We start from the raw sequence: 19,069 nt of genomic DNA, 5'->3' as shown, positions 1-19,069 counted from the left end.
TGAAGGAGTTGGAATACCTGCAATGACGCCCTGGGGGGTTGACAAGCTGACGACCTGAGAGGGCAGGGAAACTGGGGAAGCTGCAGAGACCGGTGCTGGGGATTCTAACTTCTCCAACCTCTGACTCAAGCTACCTACGAATGCCAGAATGGACGCCATAGTGGCCTGGATTCCGGCTAAAGCATCCCTGACACTGTCCTGTGTGTCAGACCTCGGTTGCGGGTCGACTGTGTTGGACACCAAGATCCTGTACAATTCTGCCTTCCTGGCTGTGGCCAGAAATGGAATTCCCCTCCGTCTTAACTCAGCGGCAATCTTGGGGAGGGTCCATGACCCCATGGAACCGGGACTTGACGGAACTTGGCTAACTCCTGCGGCGGGAACAGAAACCAGAGTGGATGGACCGGCTGGCGTGCTGGGCAGGGAAAAGTCATCTCCTTGATCTGACGCGTGAGACATGCTGGGATGATATTGAAGGAAAAAGGGGATGAAAAACTCATACGACAGAGCGTTAACTGGCGCTTTTTTTTTCTTCTTTTAACCCGAGACAATTTGGAGAAACGGGGAACGTGAGGCCCTGCTAAAACCCAGCGGCTGGTAGAGGTGCTATCTATGATTTGGACCTAAGCTGTGCCATGAACGATGGCAGGGTGTAGGCCTCTGGGAAGGTGATGCCCTGACTACCCTGGGCAAAACAGCGAGACGCTAGCTATGATTTGGGCCGATGGGTGAAAATACCTCCGTGTGAGGATGGGTGTTGGTCTTGCGATAACTGTGAAGTGACCTGCCTAAGCTCCTGCCCCCCCCCCACGGCAGTTAACGAAGAGGGGGTACTCATTGTGATGGAACAGCATACCTTAATAACTCTTGAGGGGTCTTAGGCTTTGGTTGAACATCTGGTAATGTGGGTAAGCAAAACTGTGGTTGACGATATGGACATGAGATGATATGAGAAACTGACTCAACAAAGTAATAAGCCCTATGAGCACCAACCCTACGTACGAGGGGGGCCGAACTGTGTGAATGCCCACCTTGACCTACGACTAAGCGAAAAGCCAGGACTGAGGTATGAACCAGAGATTGCGTGACCTTGGCAGCAGCATGTGCCAGTCGTGCGTGCGCGCGGTTTGACAATCGAGTTACCGTGGATGCATATGGAAGGTGGGTCTCATGAATGGGCAGAAACCCATGGCGTGGAGACAGGAAGGAAGGAAGTGAACAAAGGGGGGGTGGCCTGCGGAACATGCGAGTGAACTGCGCAGGTGCATGATGGAGAAGCGGCCCGGGGGAAGGTGCGGAGCGTGTGTCCTGCAAGTCCCCTCTTCCCCCCTCCAATTGCTATGTGTGTGAATTGTTCCCAATTCCCCCCCCCCACCGGCTGAGACCTGACCCCCCCAGTTGAGACCTGACCCCCCCCAACGGAACCAGGCATGGGTGACACAAGCCTGGTATGTCAGCTCAACTGGCCTGACAGCTGGCTTCAGAGGCTGGCCAGGCGCAGAACAATGACTGGCCTTGGTGGCAGTGTGTCCCCCCCCTCCTGTGAAATGCTCTCGGATGATATGTAATGCACTTTTTTTTTGGACCCCCCCCCCCCAGACAGGCAGGCAGCAAGAGAGAGGGGGTGACCTGTCAGTGCCTGGGTGCGTGCGACTGTCTGTTCATGTCCCTCTCTGTCAATGACAGCTTGGGGTTTTTTTTTTTTGTTTTCCTCAAGCAGCCTCTGGCCGAACGAGGAGGAGGGTGTACCCAGAGCCCTCCTCACCCCTCCCTCCCTGGGATGTCTAAGGACGGGTTTGGCCAAAGAGAGTGTGAAGAGGGAGGAGAGGAGAGAGGAAAACCTCAGCAGGCTTTGCACTGCACCGCCCGAGCTGCCTGACACTCATGACGGTGACTGGGGAAGAAAGCAGGAAAGGGACTGGAGGTGGAAGTGGACAGAGACACGTGGAGATCACCGGGGTGGAGGTGGGACGGCAGGGCAGCGATGTGATGGCGTGACGAGCAGCATGGCATGTGCCCTGCTCCCCCCCTCACTCAGCGGTGGCATGTCCCCCCCCAAGTACCGACCGCCTGCGTGCAGCCAGGACAGATCACGCCCCCCCTCCTCCTACTACTCACAATACCCGGGAGTCCAGAGCGTGCGGCCGGGAGTTTCCCTGGGGGGAGGGCGGCCTGACCTTAAATAGGCCGGCTCCTCCCCTCCCACACTGCATGCTCTGTCTGCCCATTTTTTCAACAGTAAACCTCATTTGCCACATAGTTGCCCAATGAAACATGCATTGAGGTTGGCTTGTAAGTTGGAGACATCCTGTAAGGAAGTTATTCCACTGCAAAGCTTGGTGTCATCTGGAAAGACTGAAATTGTTCTTTTAATCCCAGACCCTATATCATTTATAAAGCTTTTTTTTTATATATATATATATATATATATATATATATATACATTTTATTAATTTTCAATCCACAGTAAATCACTTTCAAGTACACAAATTATATTCCCATTTAGCCTGTCTGTAAATCTTTCCCATATTTTAAATGCCACTGTTGTTAATTCGTGTGTTTCTACGTGTATGTCTCAATTGTGCTCTATTTAGTGTATTTTCAATCTTGACCCATCTTTTGTCTGTGTTTACTTTTGTCCACTCCAACATACGTGTAATTATAACTGAAGAATAACATCTCTTAATGATTGGTACCGCCAGTTCCCCCTTTGATTTATTCCTACCTACATGTACAGTATTTTAGGTTTTTTCCCTTGCCAAATACCTTTAAAGAACATTGATTTTATAGTTTTAAAGTAGGTCAATGTAATATAGATTGGTAACATTTGGAATCTGTATAGGATTTTAGGTAGTATAATCATCTTAATTGCATTTATTCTCCCCAGCCAGAAGAGTGGGCAACTAGATATTTTTTTTATAACCTCTTTTATTTAATTTAGCATGGGTATATACGGTAGTTAGCAGAATAAAGATCTTCCAATGATGGAATTATATTTATCCCCGGGTATTTAAATTGTGACTTTGCCCAGGTAAATGGAAATTCCCTCTGTATTGCTAGTCCTTCTTTCTTACTTAACTCGACACCCAGAATTTCAGATTTTATTGTGTTGATCTTAAAATTAGATAATTCCCCATATTTCTTAAGCTCCTTCATCACATTAGGGAGGGTTATTCTGGGATTATTAATGTAAAACAAAACGTCATCCGCATATGCTGCCACTTTATGTTTCTCTTGTCCAAGTTTTACATCTCCTATATCTGCATTATTTCTTATTGTCGCCAACAATGGCTCCAAAGACATGACGAAAAAGCAATGGCGAGAGAGGACATCCTTGTCTTGTCCCATTGCTCATCCTAAACTGAGGAGATAAACTGCCATTCACCTTTACCAACACTGTTGGGTTCCTATACAATGCTTCAATCCACTGTATTATTCTCGAGCCAATACCCAAATCTCCTATTGTTTCCAACATGAACTCCCAGTCTAACCTGTCATATGCTTTCTCAGCATCAATTGACAGCAGCAAAGCTAGGACATCTCGCCTTTTAGCGTTGTGTATTAGCAATGATGTTCTTATCCCATTGTCTTTCCCCTCTCTACCTGGTACAAATCCTGTCTGGTCTGGGTGTATCCATTCTACCTTTAGATCTTTTAATCGAGTAGCTAATATTTTTGCATATAATTTAGTATCAAGATTTAGCAATGCTATTGGTCTATAATTAGAACAAAGGGTCAAATCTTTTCCCTCTTTGGGTATTACTGTTATATAGGCCTGTAGTGATTCAAATCTCATTTCTTCTCCTTCTCCTATCCTATTCAAATAAGTACATCATTTTGATACTAATATTTCCTTAAATCTTCTATAATATTGGATAGTGTATCCATCTGGACCTGGGCTTTTCCCAATAGGTGTATTTTTTATTGCCTCCATTATCTCCGCCTGTGTAATTGGTGTCTCTAGCGCCAATAATTTATCTGCTGGTAATTTTGGTAATTTTGACTCTTTTATATATTTTTGTATCCTTTGTTTTCTATTTTGTTTTAATTCCCTAGGTTCTTTTTGCCACACAGTTTCCCACACACGGCTAATGTGTAAGGTAAAGTCTACAGGCTTGGAAAGATCAGTTTGTAAATGGATAGAAAATTGGCTAAAAGATAGAATTCAGAGAGTAGTGGTTAATGATGCTTACTCTGCATGGTCTAAGGTTATCAGTGGTGTACCCCAAGGTCAGTGTTGGGACCCTTACTTTTTAATAGCTTTATAAATTGCTGCAAAAATGTATAAAGCTATTAAAAAGTAAGGGTCCCAACACTGAACCTTGAGGTAGCCTGTAGACTTTACCTTACACATTAGCCGTATGTAGGGAACTGTGTCAAATGTTTTTGCAAAATCCAAGTATACTACATCCACAGCCACCTCTCTATCCAAGGTTTTACTTACCCCCGTATAAAAAGAAATCAGGTTTTCATATTCCAGTAAGTTCGACCCCACAGATACCTATATCTACCAGGTGGGGAATATAGGGACAATGTCTTTTTATCACCAACATGGGAACAAAGTGCCTTGCAGGGGTTGGCTTTGCAGCCCCTCTCCGAAAGGTACCCTCCTAATGGTAAGGATGAGGGACACATGCCTAAATAAGAGTCTAATATGGATTTTGGGGGCCCCACCCCTTTTATATTTTTTTTGCCAGGGTTCATCTAAATCCTTAACAGATTCCAATCAAAGATAAGGGTCCAATCATTTTTTTTTACTACATTTCACTTTTATGGGAGTACAGGTGTGCCACTCTATGAGCAGGTATAAAGTGTTTGTTATCCCAACATTTCATATTCCTGATATGTGTCTGTTATATGTTCAACAGTATCCTGTTCTCTTTGAATTGCTTCCTTTGTGTGAAATCCCTGGTGATCCTGCCAGTTCCCCTGCATTTCTATTTCAAACTCTCATCCATCCCAGTGTGGTCAGTTTTCTGGCTATGCTGAGAGCATAGCCTGCCTTTCCACCAATGGCCAGACCTGTGCTGACTAGCCCCGCTGCACAGCCACTCACTGGAAGGATAAGTATACTGCTGTTCTCTGTGTCTTGCTGATTAAGCACCTTATGTAGCTGAGAACAAGATAACATAAATTATGTAATTTATTTTCCTCCTTTGACCACTTCAAGACCAGACTGTTTCACTCCCTTTCTGCTCAGGCCATATTTCAGATTTTAGCACTGACACACTTTGAATAAAAATTACTAATTCGTGCAATTCTGTACCCAAATGAAATATTTTTTGAGACAGATAGAGCTTTTTTGGTGGTATTGAAATTTTTTGCTATATAAATAAAAAAATAAAAAATAAAAAAAATAAGTTTTCTAAAAATATTTTTTACTTAGCTTCTGTTATAAAGTTTTGCAAATAAATACTATTTCTTCATAAATGTAGGCCAAAATGTATTCTGTTACATTTCTTTGGTAAAAATAACCAAATCAGTGGATATTATTTAGTCTGTGTAAAAGAAAATAGCGTTTATAAACTATGGTATATATCAGTTTTGCCTCTCAGGTAAGTTCCCCTGACACCATTGATCTTTTTAGTTATCTGGAAGAAGGTAATTCTTCCCAATGTCCACAAATGTAAGGAGCATTCATCTCACTGACCATCACACTAATGTGTCATGAGTTGTAAATATAGTCATTTTAAGCAGGGGTTCCCTGAGACCTGAAAATTATTTCAAGGGTTCCTCCACATTGAAAAGGTTGGGAAATGCTGGTGTATAAATATTTGAAAATTGATTGATCCTGATGTATTGACTGTACTTTCTTGAGACCCCAAAATGCCAGTACAATACAAATACCCTCCAAATGACCCCTTTTTGGAAAGTAGACAGTCCAAGGTATTCAGTAAGAGGCATTTTGAGTTTTTTGAAGTTGTAATTTTTTTTTGTCACAATTGTTTGAAATATTAAGAAATTATGTATTTTTTTTTTTTTTTACAAAGGGTTTTGAATTGCTTGCAGTTCATTTATGCTCAAAGTGTTATTTTGTTTGTTTTTGGGTGCAGTTGTTATTACTTTAGTAGTTATTATTATTATCATCATATTTATTCAGGATTTATAAAACGTCAACAGTTTGCACATTGCTTTACAAAAAAAAATATCTTAAAATATTTAAAAAGACTGTACACTATTGAATTTTTATGTGTTGTTTGATGTTACTAACAAAATAAGGGAAAAAATAAAAATATACTATCTCTTCTGATTTGGACTCCATTTTCCCATTGCATGAAAATCTTTAAAATGATTATGATTATTACACATGATATGATAACAAAAAGTCACTTAACAATAAATACCCCCCCCCCCCCCAACATATTTTTTTTTTGTCTCTTTTGTGTGTCTGTGTGTTATTGTTCCTTATTAAGTTTTTTTTTTTTTTTTTGGAGTATCTTTTGTGTTTTAGATTTCTTACACAATTAAAAAAAAAAATGAAGAGAAAGAAGCTTAGTTTGCACTTTTAACACTAGGCACATGCTTGTGTTTCTGTGTCTTTAAATTTTTTAGGTTGCTATTTGGGCGCTGTTTATTTCCTATGTTATCCCTAAACATAAATAAAATAGATACATTTATTAGAAGGGAACATGTTTTAATGTCATAGTTTCCTATTATTAGACTATGAGTGAAAAGATTAAGGTTTACAAGATACTGTCACTCTTTTTTGTGGCAGGAAGCAATATATATATATATATATATATATATATATATATATATATCTGTGTGTGTGTATATATATATATATATATATATATATATATATATATATATATATATACAGTAAACCCCCGCTCCATCGCGGTTAAGTTTTTGCGGTCCCGGTATATTGCGTTTTTTTTATTTAAAAAAATAAGTAATGTTATTTTACTATATAAATCATTAAAAATGAAATATTTTTGTGTTTTCCATAGCTCTTGCTATGTCTCTCAGTATCTTTTATGTGTTTAAATGAGTTTCTATTGTTTTAAAAGTGTGTTTAAAGACCTTAAAATGCTTTTACATGTACAGTGACAGTAAAAAAAACATGCCTACAATGCATTTTAATAGGGTTTTTCTATTTCGCGGATTTTCACTTTTCGCGGCTGGGTCCGGAACGTAACCCCCGCAATGGAGGGGGGTTTACTGTATACAGTATATATATGTGTATATATACATATATATATATACTGTATATATATATATATTTTTTTTTTTCTGTTTTTGTTTAACGCTTCCCATGTGTTGCAAGGAAAGTGAAAGTAAAACTTGGTAAAGACCAAATGACTAAATGATGTGGTTTTGTACATTTAAATGAACTATATTTTATTGCTCGCAGCATTAAATTACTCACTTTTAACTATCTTGATGTGCTCTGTGACCTTTGCTTTGCCATGCTTCCCTTTACCTCTTTCCCTGCAATTGTATATCTATAACTAGTTAATTCGTTTTGTTTGTTTTTTTACTGTATATGTGTTGTATGTTGTACGTCCACAAATAAATCAAATTACTTTGATTGGAACTGTGTACATCTCCTTGTGTATTCAGCATATCTGGTCACACCAGATGACAGGTAACCTACTACTGGTTTCCTGATATAGTGCATCTCTTTCACTTTTCACTAACATTCCCTTTGGTGACAACATTTTTTTTTCAGTTTTTCCTGCATTGCAAGGGACTTTTCACGTGAATTTGCACATACCATGATGTTTGATCCATGTAAATGTATGATTTCTAAACTCTTAAGACTCACTCATATTGTTTAATGTCTTGGCATAGGTACATACTTAAAAATGGAAAAGTGAGAAGACATAATCTTCCTATTGTTTTTTTCACAAGACTGTTGAGTACGGTGTAAAAAGCATTATAAGGGATAAGAAAGATAATCAAAGATTCAGAAGGTCCCCTATGCTAGGATGGTGTTACAATTAGCCCTGTCAGTTTTAGCTATAGCAGGCTCTAGAGATTGATCTGACCTCAGATAGCTTTCTGCACATTTCTGTTGGAGAACCTGTCTGATCACTCTGTAAAAAATGATACCTGACATTCAAAATGGTCACTAATTAAGCTATACCCAATAAGATGGCAATTTAGTAGGTAAGGTATACATGTGATGACTGTATCAATATTTGAGTGCTTTTCTTCACTGTCATGTTTGTAGACTTTGGACGTGCTACACACGCCCATGAAATGTCATAATTGTACTCGGGAAATGTGTAGCACATCCAGGCTCTCTGCCGGTTTGAAAAGACCCCCCCCCCCCCCAGTAAACAACCATGTCGGCTTTGAATAATCAAAGTGGGCATTGTTGTGTACACAGAGAAGGTCAACAGCTTAAGCTGTCAAAAAAAAAAACAGTCTTACAGCATTTATAAATTACACTTGCTCAGAAGCTACAGAAAGATATAATGTAATGTAGTGTTTATTCATCTGCAGATCAAAGGGATGAACGTCAATCTGCAGATGATATCAGTTAAAACCAACCTGACAAGTGATTTTTTTTTTTTTTAAATAAAACGTTTCTCTGTTTAACCCATTATTAATTCTTAGTTTACTCTAAACAGCCATAATTAACTCCTTATTCTCCTTCACCATTCAATTATTATTTTCGTGCTGATTATTTTTATTTTTTTTTCCTATTTTGTTACCCATTATTATGAAAACTTGTTTTTTTTTTTTTTTTTGGTTAATATTTTTACACTTTTAACATTTATTGATACATTTCACCTTTAAAAAAAAACAAAAACATAAAATCAGAAAAAAACACTTTATTTCATTTGTAAATAACTTCACAATGCTTTGTACCAGAATCATAATTTTAGTGTCATTCTAAGGATTATCAGGATAAATAACAGAAAAAATGTGCACTTTAGAACTGTAGTAACATTAGTAGTTATTTGTAAACTAACAGTGTTCAAAAAAAAAAAAAAAAGTGTATTTTGTTTAGTTTTTTTAGGTTGTATTGTTTAAGAAATAAAAAAAAAATAAAAAATGTTGCAAAGCAAAATCACAAAAAAGAAAGCTCTTAAAAAAACCTTACCTTGTTATTTAACAAATGAGAAAAGTATTGCCAAACAAACAGATCCATAGCAGAATTATAAAAATTGCTCTGGTCCATGGGGGATGAGTAAGAAGCAAAGCGGTTAAATAAAAATTACAGCTTGGTTTAATTTGTTTTTAGTCAGCCGCAATGTAAGGTAATTATATATACAGCACTGGATTACATCTATGCCAAAACCAAAGTGCAATATAAGATGATCTTATATACAATAATAAATAAAGTGCTTCTGTTTTGTACTAACAGAAATTAAATTAGTATGAAACAGAAACACTTTATGATTGTAGATAGGACAGTGGTATGTAGCACTTTGTTTTTGGTATAGATGTAATAGAGTGCTGTATATATAATTATGTTTGTTACATATCAGGGAGGATATCATTTACTGCTGGGTAGGATATCTAAATGTGAGTATGGGTAGACAGAATGTTTATCACTTCCAGAAATATTTGTAAAAACATAATAGAATTGTTAGGTATCGCCCCTTTAAAAAACCTAATTTTATGGTTGGAGGCATTTAATTAGGATTTCTAAATTATCTGTGAATTACAACTATTGAATTCATGTTCAGATGTACAATTATATACTTTACATATATTTAATATAATAGTATGTTTTCATTATAATAAATAATATTGAATTATATGTTACCAGTTTCATAATTAATTTCAAATATGCTTATTCATTAGCCCTTGGAGGGGGTCACAAATCCCTGAAATGTATTGCCTGTCCGGGAATCTTCAATAAACATTGCAACTTGCCATTGTATAGCCCCTACTGATGGAGTCATTTTCACCTCAAACAATTTAGTAGAAGTGCCACCAAACAAGCTTGCATGATCCCTCAGAAAAACATTGATGAAAGGAGAAGAATGGAAGAAAAAGAAATCTGTTGTTTAACCTTAAGGGAGTATAATAGCACTACTAAGCAGTGTATATACTATATGTTTAAGATACATATTGCTTGAGACTTTACTGGTGTTGGAAAATATAATGTCCAGATGAAATCCCTTGTGTAGTATCCAGTTCCTCTTCCCAGCCCTGTGATCCTATTTATAAGCTAATCCCATATTAATATGAAGGTACCATTTTAGTCAAAATTGTTAACTTTAAATTATTTCTCACAGCCTCTATTTTTGAAATATTAACAATTTGTACATCGATTGTAAAATCATCTTTAAAGTGTGTTAATTTCCCTGGAAAATTGCATGTGTCATGATTATTACTAAAACAATTCATCAGGTTGCTAGATTTAAATTTTTTTTTTTTTCAAGAGACTTGATGAGGGATCTTAGTCATGAATGGGATTTTTTTTTTTCCAAACCTGCAGAAACACATACAGGTGCTACAAATTCATACCTTGAAATTTGAGGAAGTGTATTTTAGTATATAAGAGAGAAATATAATCTACGCTTAACCATTATTCCCAACATTTTTACTTGAAGAAACTATGCTTAGGTAAGGTGCTCAGCATTTATTTTCTGCAATGAATAATAATATTTAAAATAATTATTTATAATAATACTATATAATATTTTGATATTTGGCTCCTGTTATTATATTTGCATTGTTGTTTTTTTTTTTTTTTTCTTCACCATCTTGATACATTTATATGGCAGGAAGTCTCTTGCGAGTACATGTAGACATTACAAATTTTTTGTTTGTAAATTTATGTATGCACTATTCCAGGTGGCGTTCATTTTTCTACATTACTATGGAATCATTATCTACTGGCCACCTTCAGCTTCTTATTGTGATCTTTCTCCTGACAATGCCATCGTCAAATGCAAAAATATTTCATTGTACTATTACTGCTGATATCAGGGAATTTGAAAGATATTTTGGGGAACTCAAGGAAACATTGGTAAGTATAAATAAGTATAGCTAATTTGTCTTTGTACTTTTTCATTTCTTTTTTTTGTACTTGGTCTCACTCAAAGTCCCAAACTTCCCCCCTATATACATTTTTTGTACTTTTGCCACAATTTCTATTCTAACAGAAAATTCAATCACATCTCTGCAGTATTTAATTCAAGTATAACTAAAGGTAAAACTTTATTTTTAGTTTTACATAGAGGGATAGAGGGGAGAGGGATTAGCACACGTGTCAGTTTGTATTGCTGTCTGTGTCCTCAATAGGGAGGTTCACCCTCTCTATTTGCCCTGCTTACCATTATCATTAAAAGTAAAACAAAATCCCAAATTTTGGGTTGTCCCCAGAAAAGTAATAAAGGTGAAATCTTCCAATGGGGAAACTAGTTCTGGTGATTTGAGAGATTCCCTTAATTAGCAAGGATTTCCTCTCACTTTCTGTTAGGCTATGGGACATGAAGTGGGGGTAAATATCCCAAATGAACAAAAATGGCAAAAATAAACCTCACAGGGTTTATAACCCTCCATTACTCTATCTAAAATGAAAGAAAAGTTTTGCCTATAGTTCTACTTTCAGTCTACTGGGTTGGCTTACTGGACTGCTTAAAGCAAACATTCTAGCTTATATCACTCTGATATTACCTGCATTAGTAATGTGTTTTTCTCTCTTGTATGTATTTGTAATATTTTTGCTGGTTGCCAATATTTTTCTCCAAAGAAAAAAAAAAGAACAACAGCTTTGATTGTCTGGCCATTGCAATGACAAATGTATCCTAGAATTTTTAGGAGGAAATAAGTACTCATTTTTTAGGTAGCTAGGGATGAGAAACATATGTTTCAGTTGTTGTAGCCAATAGCTTATTTTGTTTAGAATGGTATGCGCCATATAAAGCTTGAACATAGCCACAAATATATATGCAAACATTACCAGTGCAATTTTGGATTAAATATTTGTTTCAGTGACATATTTTCCTTTTAAAAGCCTCAGAATAGTTCCAAAAATTATTCTATTCCATCCAAATTAGTAAATTAGGTGAATCTAAACACAAGAACAACAATTTTGTATATTTTAGATTACCATCCTTTAGATGTAGTGAATGCATTCGTTTTCTTTTTTCAAGAATTTTCCCCTTATATTCACATAGTGATCTTGGCAATGCCACACTTCCTGTCCTAGGGGGACTATGCTCACTTAGTATATCACGCTAGGACAGGTGTGCTAGGGTTACAGAACACCTTTCTCCTTTAATTTCCAATACATATAGTGAGGTAGTCTGTAGTTCACAGAGGAGAACGTAGATAGCACTGGTAATGGGTAAAATAACATTTCACAGTGCACATGACACAGGACAGCACTGGATTCCTGGCAGAATCAGCAAGGCTTTTTCTTTTTGCTTTTTTTTAAAGCAGATATAACAAAGTGCTTCATGGTATAATTAGAAGACCAAAAGCAAGTACATAAAATAAATTTATTGGTAGGGTTCACATGCACTTAAAGCAGTAGTAAAGCCCGCTTTGTAATTTTTACCTACAGGTTAGCCTATAATAAGGCTTACCTGTAGGTAAAATTAATATTTCCCTGAATGCAGCCAGTGACGTCACTGACACATGCGCTCTGAAGGTCCAGCTTACCTCACCAGACCTTCAGAGCTCTGTGCCGAAAGCGAGGGTTCCCGAATAGCCAGAAAGCACAAACCACAAATCAAGTCAAAATACTGATCTACCCCAATTTTCACCTTTAAATCAGTTAAAAGTCAGTGGTCAGGAAAAGTTTTGTTTTATTTTCAACATTAACAAAACTGCTTAGTGCTTTTTTCTTGGCAAATTAAAGAAACACTTTGAATGCCCAAACAGCCCAAAATCCTTCGTCCGGTCATGTTTCAACACCACAGTCACTAAAAACATGTTAAGTATTTCCATTGTTAAACAGCCAGTGTCCTAAAAATCAGAACACACTGAGGTGTTTTAAGTGACTGTGGTGTCAGAAACATAACAGGCACATTAATTTTGCTTTAACACATCTTGAGAAAATGCAAATATTTAATAACTTAAAGTAAAGTCATTTCCAGTCATATGTCTCAAGTCAAAGTCAAGTCTCAAGTCATGAATACCAAGTCAAAGTCAAGTCTCAAGTCATGAATACCAAGTCAAAGTCAAGTTGAGTCTTTTATTAATTTTAGTCAAGCAAGTCTCAAGTCCTCAAACTGGTGACTTAAGTCTGACTTAAGTCAAGTCATGTGACTCAAGTCTGGCAAATACTAATGTGCAAACTGTTGGTGACATACTATATATGTCAAACTCTTGTACAATAATAATATATTTTTAAAAATAACAACAACATTGGTGTCTGACAATTTGTTTTTGCAGCATGACAAGGACCTAAATACAGATGTGAGCCTACTAAAGACAAATGAGCTAAAACAGATACATGTGAGTATTTTTTTATATATATATATATATATATATATATATATATATATATATATATATATATATATTATGTAAAATAATGCAATCAATAATGTTTTACTTATGTTTTACTTATTTGTGGATTTTGTCTCCCAATTTAGCCTTCCGAAAGATGCTGCTTTCTGCTCAGATTAGGGAATTTCTATATCTCTAATGTTTTTCCAGAAGTAGAATCCGTTTTAATCCAGCAACATCAATATGTTACCCACTTGGCTAATTCCATACTAGGTGTAAATAAATCACTGAAAGAATGTGTAAGTACCATTACAGCTGAGATTGTAAACCACTAAAAGTCATTATCTATTTGTCTGGTCATTTCTAGAATTGACACATTCATTTTTCTTAACAGCACACTACTTTAAGATGCCCCTGTGGTGCTCAGTCTCATGCAGTTATGAAGAAGTTCAAGGATGACTATTTTAAGGTATTTAGATATATTTTATTAAAATATCTACAAAGTTAAATACACAGATGCAAATAGTTTAAATTTAGAAAAATTTATTTGGGCTATAATGTTCCAATAATCACTTTTGCTATATACAAGTGTAGGCATAAATACCACTGGCCAATTTTTCTTCTCCACTTGGAGATCCGGGCTTTGTCCATTGTCAGCTTAATGATGGTTCCTTATAGCACAGAACTGACAGAAGAATCTGAGGGTTTGCTGTAGAGACTCATAGTATGTGATAACCTGGTTAAACCTAGGCCTTGGTTTAGGGGTTAATTTAGTTTAGTGATAGGCTCAGGAAACCAAGGATTTAGGGTAAAATGATAAAAAAAAAGCTTGCTTTAGGTTTTTGGAGTGGAAAGCTGTGTTAACCTTAGTTGGAGGAAGTTAAGTGTTGGTGGATTTTTTGGAGTAAGGCTAAGTGTTAGGGTTAAAGGAAAATTGTACTTATGAAACATGGATTCTCTCATTTGTAACGTCTGCTTCTGAAAATTCTAGTCTTTGGCTTTCACTAGATCCTTGGATCCAATGCCATATGTACAATTTGAGTGTAACGCTCCTTGCGTTTCTTATAAGGTGTGGATTTTCAGCTGCAGAAGTAGTTCCACGTCAGTAGTCATGTAGGAGATATGCTGAGATACCAATCCCAACCTCAATGACTCATCATGTATGGAAGGTCTTATTTCAGCCAGTAAATACACACAGTAATTAAGCTGGTTCCTAGTGTGACTTTATATACATGTGGTAAGACAATGATAAAGGTCTTAGGGATAGGTTTGAGTGGAAGTGGTAGGTGACAGACACTTGAGGTGAGACAGTGCAGATGGATGCAGGAAGGGTTAGCGATCATGTATGATAACAGATGACAGAGTAGCAGGTGCATACAGGAGAGATCAACCCAGTGCAGGAAATAGTAGCAGTAGCCTCAAGAGCTAGCAATCTAGTTATGCAGATGTAAAAGACAGTCCTTGCTATGCAGAGCTAAATAGTGTAAGCCTAGTACAAGTCTATAGAGATTTCCCCTGTGGGGTACTTAGCACTAATAGCGATAGCCGAAGGATCGCTCAGGAGATGCGGATGATCCAGTAGCAGGATGCAGGGATCAGCGCAGCGAGGTTCGTCAGCGAGGAGAGCTTGCAAGCATGGAAGCTTCAAGCAAGATTAGTATCCATGTTCTGGTGTTTGAACGAACACATGTGAGTGAGAACCGACGCCCTAAATAGCCATCTAGTCCGGCGCTGGGTGATGACAGCTTCAGCCTTAAAGGGAAACACACCTATATGTGTTTCTTCTGTCTAGGTAGATGGAAATCACCCGGAATAAATGTGATAGGAGGCACTGAGAGTGCCAGAACCTTACATTACCCCCCCGTAAGGCCGGCTCCGGAAGGCCTCTAAGGCTGGTTGTTGATATAAGAATCACATGAGACTGGTTGCCGATGCGAAAATCGGAAGGAAAAAAAAAAAAAATTTCTCTTTTTTTTTTTTGTTGCCGATATGAGAATCGGAATGAGACTGGTCTCCGATGCGAGAATCGGATAAGACTGGTTGCCGATATGAAAATCGGGAAGAAAAAAAAAAATTGGTTGCCGATATGAGAATCGGATAATACTGGTTGCCGATACGAGAATCGGATAAGACTGGTCTCCGATATGAAAATCGGGAAAAAAAAAAATGGTTGCCGATATAAAAATCGGATCAGGTTGGTAACCGATGAGAATCGGATCACTTGTTGTTAGGGTGTCTGCTACATGGACCCCTCACTAGAATCGGACGCATAACCATCCGAAGTAATCCTAGTAGACCTAGCAACCAATGCTTCTTCAAACATCCTCAGATCCTTCCTACATACCACCGTGCCATTAGAAGCACGTACGCAGTCAGGTGCAAGAATCTCTGTATTTTCATCGGAAGCCAGAAATGTGCTTGCAAAAATAGGAGTATCCTCAGGAGGTGGTACAGGAGGGTTTTTTGAACGTGGTATAAAGTTCACTGGAGTTGAAGGAATATCTATTCCAATATTTGTTAATTTCTGGGTGTCCTTCACTGATATAGAACGGGGACAGGGCTGGCAACAGCCTTGATAATTTCCAGGCTGTTTTTCAGGGAAGACCCTTCGGATTCGCCTGGCCTCCATTGGGAGAGCCTTAGGCCTATGGGGTCTGGTTGGGCAGAATGTAATGAAATGTCCCCCTTCACCACAATAAAAACAAAGGCCACAGATTCTCCTGTGATCTCTTTTTTCTTGTGAGGACAACCTAGCATGTATGGCACCAATCTCCATAGGCTCCTCATCCATCTCTGTAGGATCAGGGTCCAAATGGGATGTGTCAGAGTGACAAGGTCGACTGTTTGAGGCAGGCTCGGACCATGACCAGGCAGGATCACCATATCCACTAGGTCTCCTTTTTTCCTTAGGTAGCCGGGGTCTGTGGTTACCTGGAGCGGCTACTTCTGCTGAATCCATTTTTTGGGTTCGTTCAATCTGTAACGCTCCTTGCGTTTCTTATAAGGTGTGGATTTTCAGCTGCAGAAGTAGTTCCACGTCAGTAGTCATGTAGGAGATATGCTGAGATACCAATCCCAACCTCAATGACTCATCATGTATGGAAGGTCTTATTTCAGCCAGTAAATACACACAGTAATTAAGCTGGTTCCTAGTGTGACTTTATATACATGTGGTAAGACAATGATAAAGGTCTTAGGGATAGGTTTGAGTGGAAGTGGTAGGTGACAGACACTTGAGGTGAGACAGTGCAGATGGATGCAGGAAGGGTTAGCGATCATGTATGATAACAGATGACAGAGTAGCAGGTGCATACAGGAGAGATCAACCCAGTGCAGGAAATAGTAGCAGTAGCCTCAAGAGCTAGCAATCTAGTTATGCAGATGTAAAAGACAGTCCTTGCTATGCAGAGCTAAATAGTGTAAGCCTAGTACAAGTCTATAGAGATTTCCCCTGTGGGGTACTTAGCACTAATAGCGATAGCCGAAGGATCGCTCAGGAGATGCGGATGATCCAGTAGCAGGATGCAGGGATCAGCGCAGCGAGGTTCGTCAGCGAGGAGAGCTTGCAAGCATGGAAGCTTCAAGCAAGATTAGTATCCAGGTACTGGTGTTTGAACGAACACATGTGAGTGAGAACCGACGCCCTAAATAGCCATCTAGTCCGGCGCTGGGTGATGACAGCTTCAGCCTTAAAGGGAAACACACCTATATGTGTTTCTTCTGTCTAGGTAGATGGAAATCACCCGGAATAAATGTGATAGGAGGCACTGAGAGTGCCAGAACCTTACATTGAGTCACTGACATAGATTCTGACTTCACTCTGATTTTGCTGGTGGATGCTCATTCTGGATCAGGAACACAGAAAGTACTGAAGCCAGAGACAGCCAGGCAAAAATTAACAATTTCTGAATAATAGCAGCAGTACCTTACTTCATATTAACAGTAAGGGCATTATTTAACTGGTGAAGTAATGTGTTATAACCTAGGGTAGTTGTGGAGTTGTGGTTCAGAAGAAATATTATTGTTATCAAAAGCATGGAGATGGGGGAGCTAAAGTACCTGTAAGTGGGACTTCTGCACCAGCACATACAATACATGCAATTAACTATAGGTGATGAGAACTTATGTACCATGCTGCATGACAACCTTTGACAACAGCTCAGCTTTACCTGTCAAAATCCTGATTTGGTCCACCCCTAGCACCACCACACGAACATAAGACAGGCAGTGGGCTTTACCTCATGGATCCCTTAATATGTTAATTATCTGAGTGCAACTTCTCATTTTACTTGCATCGAACCAAAAATCTCGGATTTGTAAAAAGATGAGTATGATGGATGTGTGGAGTTTTTAAACCTAAAGAATCACAACTTAATCTTTTTTTATTATTCAGATGGAAACCGAAGCAGCTGCTATTAAAGCTATTGGTGAACTGAACGTACTATTTAACTGGATGGAAACGCACTATTTGAGTTGATAGCTAAAAAGATTTTTGTATTTTCTATAAGGCCTATTTATTTAGTTAATTTAGTCGTTGAAATACTACATAATTTATATTTGCCATTATTTATTTAAATGATATATGATATATATATATATATAATTTATTTGTATTTATTTATTAAGGCACAATAAAAATATATTTATAACTAACTCTAAAGTGTGTATTTTTTGTGTTTGAAAAATACAAGTGTTAAAAATGTAGAGATATATATATATATACAGTATATAATGATGGACAAGATGGACAATACATGACATACCTGTTTTTACATAGGTGTTCCTTTTCCTTTTCATAATCAAAAAAACACATTAGAACAATAACTGACGTTCATTTCAGACTGTGTCTGAAACATTAGACCTTATAATTACTACAAAATAAAATAAAAAGACAAATAAGCCCTCAATAATAGGAGGTAAAAAAAAGGAGAAAATACGTTGATTGTAAAAAAGAGATAGCAATTTAAAATTCAAGTTTCCTCTAATATTTCCCTTTTCAGTTTGTTAGCTCTCCCTATCCTTTCCCTGTAGCAGTTTCCCAATAAAATGATACTATGGCTGTCCCCTGCCCCCCTTTTATAGTGAGACAGTTAGCACATAACAAAGCCCCCATTGAAAGTAATTGTAAGCCAGCTGACCTATGTTCAAGGGCCCTTGCAGTACTTTATTCTTGTGAAACTACAGTAAGGCATTCTGGGCTGGTACATGGTCAGAGCACTGAGTCCCAAATATTTAATATATTAATAATGTTGAAATCACCTAACTGGACTTTAAAAGTGCTAAAAAGTAATGTTTTTATAAAACACCAATGTTTGATTTAGCAGTCCAGGTGGAATTATCCCGACATATTCTTTTATTTTGCTTACTGAATCAAAGCAAGAACTATGCTCTTCAGGCACATCGCACAGAAAGATGAAACATAACAGGAAAAAAATGCTCACAAATGGGGGCTGGGACTTTTAAGGTGCAAATAATATACTTCACAGCAAGATTGATAAAATTACCAATTTTAATTATAAATCTTAAAAAATCAATAGAAAAAGACATCAATCAACGAAACATTGTTAAATTGATTTTTCACACATGATAGTCTGGAAACTGTTTTAGCATAATCCAGTGTTCGCAATGGTTCAGGGGTGATAATTCCAACATGTTTCACTAAATAAAATGTAGCTTCTTCAGGGAATACTGTAATATC

General features: G+C 37.6%; 1 protein-coding gene across 1 annotated transcript; it reads left to right on the top strand.

The window, feature by feature from the left end:
• Positions 1–10,789: 10,789 nt before the first annotated feature.
• Positions 10,790–17,848, top strand: LOC309548541 (interleukin-20-like; the record flags this gene model as incomplete). Its single annotated transcript, XM_082248509.1, has 5 exons — positions 10,790–10,939; positions 13,315–13,377; positions 13,518–13,670; positions 13,766–13,840; positions 17,765–17,848. The coding sequence occupies 5 exons, from the start codon at positions 10,790–10,792 to the stop codon at positions 17,846–17,848; spliced, it is 525 nt and encodes a 174-aa protein (XP_082104635.1).
• Between the last annotated feature and the right edge of the window lie 1,221 nt (positions 17,849–19,069).

The sequence above is a fragment of the Pelophylax lessonae genome (assembly GCF_965119305.1).
Source record: "Pelophylax lessonae genome assembly, chromosome: 2".
Taxonomy (NCBI): domain Eukaryota; kingdom Metazoa; phylum Chordata; class Amphibia; order Anura; family Ranidae; genus Pelophylax; species Pelophylax lessonae.
This window is presented reverse-complemented; position numbering and strand designations above follow the sequence as displayed.